General features: G+C 34.2%; 1 protein-coding gene across 1 annotated transcript; it reads left to right on the forward strand.

The window, feature by feature from the left end:
• Positions 1-2,635: 2,635 nt before the first annotated feature.
• On the forward strand, positions 2,636-5,459 carry LOC139891452 (exocyst complex component EXO70A1). Its single transcript, XM_071874420.1, has one exon. The coding sequence runs from the start codon at positions 2,986-2,988 to the stop codon at positions 5,026-5,028; it is 2,043 nt and encodes a 680-aa protein (XP_071730521.1). The 5' UTR covers positions 2,636-2,985; the 3' UTR covers positions 5,029-5,459.
• The last annotated feature ends 5,244 nt before the right edge of the window (positions 5,460-10,703 follow it).

Genomic DNA, 10,703 nt, shown 5'->3' on the forward strand with positions numbered 1-10,703 from the left:
CATTTAAAATAAATTGCATGTATTCTTAGCCCAAAAATATTTAAAGTATTTAAAAAGGGAGACTATAAACTCACTGTGCAATACTGAGGTTCAATATTGTAGGCAAATTACTTAGACGTAAAGATAGTTGATGACTGTACGGTTGGTCTTGGATTCGCGAACAATACCCCGAACAATATCCAATATTTCCTTAGTTTAAAACGGTTTGAAACCCGAATTAAAAACACCCGTGTATAACCTCGTTATAATATATTACTACTAATTTGTGATTCTAATTAGAAATTATGCAGAGTAATATTTCTTTTGACAAAAATAAACCGAAATATGGGTTTGTGTAGGTGATACAATAAGTAATAATACGGAGTAAAAATATTTAGGTTTATGTGTTCCTCGTAGATCAATTATCATATATATAGATATAATAATAATAATTTAAATAATATAAATAATAATAATATAATAATTATGATAAGATAATATAATAATATAATAATAATAAACGTGTTAAATTAAAAGCCGCCATCACTTTTTATGTCGACAAACATTACGCGTTTCACGTAGATAGGTACGCGATCCGCGTATGGTGTCTTCATGAAAGTTGTAGATTTATGAGTTACGGTCGTCTGGACACCGGAATCACCCTTTTTCGAGTCAGTATGATTTAGTTATAATTTTTCTCGTGCAAGTGCGCAGGTTTAGTGATTTTCGTCATTTTAACTTAAAATCTTGATACGAAATGTTGTAGTCTTTTGTTGCTCATTAGAAATCTTTATTTTATATTTAACAATATTTAAGTGAGACTAATTATATACACACACGTCAGCTTGCATGATCAAATGTCTAGCTACTTTAAATTTTGTCCTCGTCTAATATCGAATCTATATAGATATGCATGTTTATCAAACGTGAAAAAATAGAAAGTCTCACATTTTGTCCAAATACAATCTTGCCATTTTCAATGATATATATATCGAGTTATTTATATAACATATATAATTAAATTATTTATTTAAATCGTTATATATATATATATATATATATATATATATATATATATATATATATATATATATATATATATATATATATATATATATATATATATATATATATATATTTATATATCCATTTATAAATCGTTGTTCGTGAATCGTCGGAAATGATAAAAGTGTACTTGAACGTGTAAATTAGTTCAAAAAGTTTTAAGACTCAACATAATAGGTCCGTTTATCGTGTCGGAAACATTCTATCCTGTAATTAATTTATTAATGTGAAATTTTCTGGGTCATCACACGTCACACGCAGGGTTAAGTATAGTCTAATCCACGAGGTTTTAGTTTATCATCGCACAAGCTAGAAAAAGGTAAAGCACTAAAGCTCCCTTATGGGAGTTTTTTTCTTCTTCTTCGAAAGTACATATATTTAAATATATAAACACATAAAAAGAATTGATAATCCGTTGGGTTACAAATGTGACAGATTGCACAATTATTTTGAACCTACACTATGTTCTACTGAACACTACATAAACAATACACACTCAACTAAATTGACCACAAACAAATGCACTGTATAAGCAACAACTAATTCCAAACCATGCTGCATCAACAACCATCACTAGATTAATGACATTCGTAGTCAAACCGAACCTCACAACACGATTTTCTCCCGAAAACACTCGATCATTTGACCCTACCCCAACTAGTCCACGAATCCACTACAATCGCCTGCTGGGAAGCCTAAAAACACTCTCTACGAGACCGCAAGCAGAAAATTGAAAAGAAATCCCGATAACCTAAATGTACCCACATGTTTCATTTCAGTAATTATGATTGAATTTAGTTCCATACAACAATAACCCGTTTAAGAATCATTATGAATAAACACTATGAATGATATAAAGTTAATGTATTAACCTTTCAAAATGAATAAACAAGATTATACAAATAAATGTTTTGGATATAATTCAAAAAGGATATTAAAGAACGAAGGTGTGTAGTTTGAAGATTATTTCAACTCTGATTGATTCAACACAATTTGCTGAACGATTTAAGATAATTTTTCATATAAATGTCAGTAATAAATGCAACGATTGCTAAACGATTCAATATTCTATGTTTAACTATTTAATTAACGCGTAACGCACCCTAAATTTCAAACTGAATCATTTAAAATTAAGTAGTATAAAATTAAATACTCGTATTAAATAAAATATAAAATTAAAATACATTAGTAAATTTTATTATTATTATTTTTTTTTGGCAAAAAACAAAAATTTATAACAAAACTTTATCTCGAGAAGAGACAAAGAAAACAAGATACAAAAAGAGAAACACGAATGGGGCTCGGGAGCAGAAAAACTAAGCCTACCAACATAACCCGAACTAAAGCTAACTAGAACCAAAGCTAAATACATTAGTAAATGTGAATGAAACAAATAAATAAATAAATAAATAAATAAATAAATAAACATGAATTAATGGCATACACTTGAAAAAGGTACGAGCGAGATGAAAAGTAGTGTCAAAAGCAGAAAGTTGAAAGAATAACAAAAGGCGTGTACTACTTACTGTATGTATATACTGTATCTATCTATCTATCTATATCTATATATCGATCACTTTTTAGGGTTTTGTTATTTCCCCTATTTTTCACCCGTACTTCACTTCTAAATTCAATTATATGATATAAATCTCTACAAATACTCGATTCGTCTTTAACTTTACCTCATTCCACATCGATCTTCAAAAGCCCTACTTCAATCGTAAGTATTTGTCTCTTAATCTCGAAATTATTTCGTGATCTACGAATTTGTACCGCCTGATAAAGCTTTAATTTTTGAACAGTAGTTTGTTAATTTAGTTATTGTTATTCGCTCAATGCGGAATTTGTTATTGGTTTAGATCTGTTATTTTGAGAAAATTGTCGGTGGTTAGGTTTTAGAGTGTGAAAAATTCAATTAGGGTTTGTAAAAATTGTGGTGGTATGGGGTCAGGGGGTGAGTTTGGAATTGGGAATTTGGTGTCTGCAAGGAACTCATTGAAGGTTAATTTAGATAAATGTAAAGCTTTAGGGTTATCGATACATCAAGCGGGACCTAGGTTAGAAGAGATTAATCAGAGATTACCCTGTTTAGAAGCCGCGGTTCGTCCAATTCGTGCGCAAAGGGACGCACTTGATGCTGTTGGTGGTCATATAAACAGAGCTGTTGTCCCTGCAGCTGCTGTTTTGAAAGTGTTTGATGCTATCCACGGGTTAGAGAAGTCGTTATCGGATCCTCAATCGGATCTTTCGGGATATCTTGCGGTTTTGAAGAATTTGCAGGAAGCGTTGAAGTTTTTGTCGGATAATTGTGGGATGGCGATTCAGTGGTTGGATGATATTGTTGAGTATTTGGAAGATCATAATGTAGCTGATATTAGATACACTTCTAGTTTGAAAAAAGCTTTAGAGTATCTTAAAGGATTACAAAGTAAAGAAGAAAAAGGTCGGCTTGATGGTGGCCTTTTAGAGGCAGCTTTGGATAGACTCGAGGTTGAGTTTCGACGTCTTTTAACTGAAAACAGCGTCCCTTTACCTATGTCTTCATCTCCATTAAAAGATGAACAAGCTTGTATTGCCCCATCCCCTTTACCAGTTCCTGTAATTCATAAGTTACAAGATATTCTTCGAAGTTTAATTGCTAACAACAGGCTAGAAAAATGCAAATCTATTTATGTGGAAGTTCGCAGCTCGATTGTTAGAGCAAGTTTGCGGGCATTAAACTTGGATTATTTGGAAATTTCAGTTTCTGAGTTCAATGATGTGCAGAGCATCGAGGGTTATATTTCTAAGTGGAGTAAACATTTGGAGTTTGCAGTGAAGCATTTGTTTGAAGCTGAATATAAGCTTTGCAACGATGTTTTTGACAAATTGGGATTAGATGTATGGAGGGGTTGTTTTGCTAATATAGCAGCCCAAGCAGGTATGCTTGCTTTTCTCCAATTTGGGAAAACGGTAACCGAGAGTAAGAAGGATCCAATTAAGCTATTGAAGTTATTAGACATTTTTGCTTCTTTAAATAGGTTAAGATTGGATTTTAATCGTCTTTTTGGTGGGGCCGCCTGTGCTGAAATTCAAAATCTTACAAGAGATTTAATTAAAAGGGTGATTGAAGGTGCTTTTGAAATTTTTTGGGAGCTTTTGCTTCAAGTGGAGTTGCAGAGACAGGCCCCACCCCCACCCGATGGCAGTGTTCCGAGACTTGTGAGTTTCATTACTGATTACTCTAATAGGCTTGTTGGAAACGATTATAAACCGATATTAAATCAAGTTTTAGCCATCGAAAGAAGTTGGAAACACGAAAAATTTCAAGAAAATCTTTTACATGATGAGCTTCTTAAATTGATTCGAGCCATTGAATTGAATCTTGACTCATGGTCAAAGGCGTATAATGATCCCATTCTTTCATACATTTTCTTGATGAACAATTATTATCATCTTTACAAGCATCTAAAAGGCACAAAGATCGGAGCTTTATTGGGCGATCAATGGTTACGAGAACGCCAAATGGACACAGATGAGTATTCAGCCATCTTTTTAAGAGAAAGTTGGTCAAAACTTCCGTCTCATTTAAGCCGTGAAGGATTAATCCTGTTTTCCGGTGGCCGTGCAACTGCGCGTGATCTAGTAAAAAAGAGGTTAAAGGCTTTTAATGAAGCTTTTGATAATATTTATAAGAGACACTCTACATGGGTTATAATGGAGAAAGATTTAAGGGAGAAGACATGTCAACTTATCATTCAAGCAATTGTTCCTGTTTACAGAAGCTATATGCAAAATTACGGGCCATTGGTAGAACAAGATTCGAGTGCGAGTAAATATGCTAAATTTACTGCTCAATCTTTGGAGAAAATGCTTAGTTCACTTTTCTCGCCGAAACCCGTGAGACACGGTAGTTTTAAAGTCCGACAACAAAGCAGTAAATTTAGTAATGGTGTCGAAGATCAGTATTCTGCTTCTCCAACTTCCACCATTGCATCAGCATGAAAAGACAAAACAGTTCCTTTGTACATATTGAGGAACTCAAGTGGAAAAGAAGAAGATACTTGTTCAAAATTTTAAATGAGTTTCGGCTTCGGTTCTTGGACTTGCTTACTAACCGGCCATCGAAGGATTGAAACGAGGATTGACGTTTAGCCTATTCAGGTTGATGGAATAATGAACTGGTGACGCTTGGTAGGTACGTTTGTTGGTTCGAATCCATAATTATCAGTTCTATTAGGTTGGCAGCAAGTAGTCATGTTCTTGTTTTGTACAATTATATTGGTATAGAGTGCATGTAGGAGCTCTGGCACCATAATTTCACTATCTCTGAATCTTGAAATAGAATTGTATTTCATTAATTAATTTTGGTTTAATATGGGTTAAGTAAATTGAATTTCTGTTCTTAATCTTGTAATAATATAAATTTGTTATATTATTCTTGATTGTGTAAGTAGGCCTAGCCGAACTACATGGAGTTGTGTATGTATAGGTTTTCAATGTTTCCTGATATGACTTGTTCTATTAGTTGGATGCTATTGTGATGCCCTAAACTTGGAAGATAGAGAACAATCTTCTTAACATGAATGTTGAAATCTTCTGTGGACGGTGATCGTATAGACCGTAGTGTTATATTCAGGCAGGTTACATTACATCGTTTTCGTTTTCCTTTATTATAATATGAAAATAAGGTAAATAAATGTGGCAGGTTTAGTGCAAGGTTGTATTACATGTATAGAAAGCTCAGCCTTATACAAACGTCTCTGACATGTGTAAAGAATTTGCGCAACAACTTCCACTTGGCACGCTTTTCGGGTTTCTGTTTTCAATGCCTTTTGGCTCCATTAATTGTGGCAATAGTAACCGTCGATTTATTGGCAACTTGACGGCCGCTTAGAGTCTAATTGAATTGCATGCTGGCTTTGATTTCACCATTTTCATGGCGTGTCATCTTTATCTTTATTTTCATCCTTATTTATTTATTATTTTTTATTCTGTTTTTTTGCCGGAGGTCCTCATGTAACGTAAGAAATCTCTGCTCTGGATAGAGATGGATAGAGAGAGGGATGACTTTTTCTTCCTGTGGGTGGAGAATTCTTTCTCGACTCGTGGTTAGAGAAACGACTTCTCTTCTATTTTAGGGTATTTTAGGGTAGAGGAATGATTGTCTACATCTCACCTCCCCCTACCTCACATGTGCCGGATTGAGTTATGTTGTTGCATTTTTTTGTCCATTTGAAGCCGAGATTTCGGTTGATTCATTTTTAGAGTAACGCAGTCAATTTAGATTTGATATGAACTAAGATCTGTGAATACCAGAACCTTGTTATTTAGGTAATTTGTTTTGTGAGAATTTAATCATTTATGATGTTAATTGTGACTGAACTATGTATGTGTAACTGATCCAGAAGTTTTTCATGATAACCAATAAACTGGAGTTTGTTCTGTTTCGGTTAGGTTTGTCCAGTGGTCGTTAGGTTAGTTTTGTATTTAATGTTCTGCTTTGTTGCTCGTTGTTTAGTACGTATTGTGGTGGTTGGCGTTTGCAGGTTGCATTGGTGCCTAGTTTCTCTTTGTACCGTTCTTGGTTTCTTTCATAAATATCCTTTATATTTTAATTCTTTGTATTTTTGAAATAATAAAAAAAGTTGAATCGATTAAACAACTCCTAGTGGTTCACTAGTTCTAATACCTAGAAAAAGTTAAAATCAGAAAATTGATTTGCAATAGCATTATTATAGCTTTATGACGAAAAGGGGAGTCGGTAAAGTGAAGTGTTCTTTAGCAAGAAACCGTATCTTACGATCATCATAGTAAGTAAAGATATAAGTTAGCAGAATCTGATGCCGAATAAACATCATCAGTTGTTTACTAATTATGGCTAAACCTAATACAGTCCCACCATATTTGCGAGCCGTATCAGCACTAGGTTCCATGTACAGTATTTCTCAAATACCAATAGTAGTGTCTTAGAATCATTATTATCTTCAGTTTCACTTCCCTATATTTGAAAATCTGTTTTGTAAAAAAGTAAAAAACCAACATTTGTCCATGTTATAAACATGATTATCTTTAATGGTTCACATTAGCATACTTTAAAATATGATATTATCAAATTATCAATTTATCATGTCAAAACAGATGTATTACTTAAAGATGGATAAAATTTTTGTATATTTGACCTAATAGTGGTTAATAACATTACCAAAATAGTAGGATATATTAGAAATTTTGGGTGTCCCACAAATTATGCCAATATTTTTGGACCATCACAAGCTTTTCATACATATCAAAAATCTAACACATGCCAGGAACCAAACCTTTCTTTTATTGTTTTAGCCTCATATACATTCCAACCTTTGATGAACAAAAGTACATACATAATACAAACATGGTCTTAATTTCAATTCCTAGGTCCATATCATATTTAAAATCCCCTCATATATACTGGTTTCCGAGGTTTATCTTGTTGATCATCTACATTCATTTCAATGAAAATGCAGGCTCTTTCCAACCAAAAGTTCACAATTGATGTTTAGTTTAGTCACCGAATGGCGTCAAAAGGAATAAAGGAAGCGAAGAAACCAACATCTTCTTCGTTACCAACGCGTAAATCAACAACAACAGAAACTACACAACAAAAGAAAACGACAAGCCCTCTCACAACAAAGAAAACAACCTCGTCACCCACAAATGAAACCAAGAAGGGCAAAGCAACCGCCGATTCTTCCACCAAAAAGCAATCATCAATTCCTTCCAAAGCCCCTACTAGCAAATTACGCAGTCCTTCTCCAACAACTAACAAGTTACGTAGTCCTTCTCCAACAACTAACAAATTACGAAGTCCTTCTCCAACGCCTAACAAATTACGTAGTCCTTCTCCAACAACTAACAAATTACGTAGTCCTTCTCCAACGCCTAATAATAGAATACGTAGCCCGTCTCCAAGTACTAAAGATAGAATACGTAGTCCTTCTCCAAATATTAAAGAAAAAAACACGAAACCAACTTCATCATTGTCATCATTGAAAACAAACCAATTGTCGAAATCAAAAGAGATTGTGAAATCTCCCCCTCTTATTCCTAAACGAGTAAACAAGAAGAGCCCAACAAGTGTTGGCATTGGAAGTACTAAGAAGCTAACTAAGCAACCGACGAAGCTTGCTCCCAAATCAACACGTCAAAATAAGAAAGATAATGAGCAAGATAATGAAAAACATGAACAAGGAGATGATAGCGAGGTTGAAGATACTGAAGAAATGTCACATTCGGAGCAATCTCCAACGGCTTTAGAAGATGATCACAATATTCTGCAATCACGAGATGGATCAGAAGTTGGTTCTCCATGCGCTGAAACAGTCGATGAACAAGAAATTGGGAATCAACAAGTTCAACTAGAACAAGAACAAGAACAAGAACAAGAACAAGACCAAGACCAAGAACAAGACCATAAATATGAACATGATCAGGAACATGAACATGATCAGGAACATGAACAGAAACAACAACATGAAGAAGAAAGAAAACCGGAACAAGAACAAGAACAAGAGCAGGAGCATGAACATGAACATGAACATGAACATGAACATGAACATGAACATGAACATGAACATGAACATGAACATGAACATGAACGTGAACAGAATCAAGAACATGAAGAAAAAGAAAAACTTGAACAAGAACAAGGACAAGGACAAGAACAAGAACAAGAACAAGATCAAGAACCAGTGCAAGAACTGCAACCAAAATCAGAAAAGGATCTCAAAGAAGAACCACAACCACATACACAACAAGAAGAAGAACCGAATGTGGAGCATAAGCCTGAGTTGGAGTTGGAAGCTGAAGCCAAAATCAAGCTGGAACCAAAAGTGGAGAATCATCAGGAACCAGTGATGGAGCAAGTGTTGGAGCCAAAACTCAGACTAGAGAATAACTTGGATCCGACATTGGAGAAAAATTTAGAGCAAGAGTCAGACGTGAAGCCCGAAGTGGAAGCTACTTCGAATCAACCCGAACCAAAGCAGGAGTTGAAGATAGTGCCACAACCCGAGATCACAAAGCATAAGCCAGAGCCAATATTAGAGCCAGAGTTAAAACCGAAGCCCGAAATGGAAGTGGATCATGACTCGGAACCAAAAGTGGATCCCAAAGGAAATCTAAATCATGAGCCCAAACAAAAGCCCAAGATCGCTCTCATTGCTAGTCGCTTTCTTGAAAAGGTACAAGAAAAACAAGAACCGATAAAGAAAGAAGACAGAGTACAACATATAAATGTGAAACAAGAACCAATAACGAAAGAAGAAAGAGTGGAACATATGAGTGTGAATGAAAAGGAACAGATGGTAATGGAAGAGACTAAAAAAGAAGACAAAATAGAAGGTAGTGAAAAGGTGGTGGAAGGTGGACAGACGACGGAAAATATGGTGGCAGACGGCAGAGTTACGGCGGTGAGTGTGGTGGCGGCGAACAATCAAGTAGGAGTGGGTCTTGAGAAGAAAGATAACACGGCTTATAATAATGTGATAGAAGAGACTGTTAGCAAGTTACGTGAAAAGAGAAAGAGTAAAGTGAGTGCATTGGTTGGTGCATTTGAAACGGTTATTTCATTGGAAACTGATTAAAGGTGTCATTCATCATGGTTTGATTCAGAAATTGATCAATCTTAGATCTTATTGTGGTTCGATACCTTACCTACTGGACTCAGGTTTGGCTTTCGTTACGGTAGGTGTATTATTTTACATTTTCTCAAAAGAATAAGAATTGGAAGCTTGGAGCTGAAGTTGGAAAGTAGAGCTTATTTTCTATGCCAAAAGCTAAAACTTATTTTTTTTACAAGTGTTTAGTAAAATACGTAGAGTTAAATCTCGAATTTATAGTTGTGAACTGACTTAAAAGGACCCAAATATAAAGTGTAAAATAATATAATAAAGGGTATCTTACTAATTTTGTTATCATAAACTCTATTTTTCTTTATTTAAAACTTGTACTTGAAGCTTAATTTTCTAGAGTTTAACACTCTGATAAGCTATACTTTTTATTTATTGTATAACAAATAAAACTGATTATGTATAGCTTATTAAAATCAGACTTCTATAAGTTCTCATAAATTTTAGTTCACATTATAACCAAACACACCCTAACTATAATACATGGTGTTATGTGTATGATGGATTCAATTTTTGTTTTTATCATCTATGTAAAGTATATTAAATAAAATATGAAAAAAGTTGAATGAAAGTTGTAAATTTGTATTTGGATTTGTGTTGATAATGAAATGAAAAAATGTATAATGACAAAAGTGCAAATATAATACAAGGGTGAAAAGTGAGAAATAAGTAAAGTCTATGGACCAAAATTGTAGTAGTATACACTTTTTCGCTCGAAATTTACTACTGGCCCGAATTAACCCACGTGTACAGTACACATGTCATATTTTTTACGCGCCACATACCCCTCTCGTTTCCTTCATTATTCTATATATTATGAATTGTTTGGCAAAAGAGTACTTATCCCAATTGTCTTTATCGTACCCGTATGGTAAATAAGGTTTTTTGTGAAACAAGTATACCCACTGGTGGGAGCTGCGGAATGCTAAAAAATGAGGGGTGTCGTAGGTGGGAACAGAGGAACCCTGTGCCAAACTGCAAAAATATGAAAAAAGCTGCGAAAATTCAGGAAAG

The sequence above is a fragment of the Rutidosis leptorrhynchoides genome, chromosome 2 (assembly GCF_046630445.1).
Source record: "Rutidosis leptorrhynchoides isolate AG116_Rl617_1_P2 chromosome 2, CSIRO_AGI_Rlap_v1, whole genome shotgun sequence".
Classification (NCBI taxonomy): Eukaryota; Viridiplantae; Streptophyta; class Magnoliopsida; order Asterales; family Asteraceae; genus Rutidosis; species Rutidosis leptorrhynchoides.

Coding starts and splice junctions, on each gene's coding strand:
- LOC139891452 (XM_071874420.1), top strand. CDS start 2,986: ATGGGGTCAGGGGGTGAGTTTGGAATTGGGAATTTGGTGTCTGCAAGG.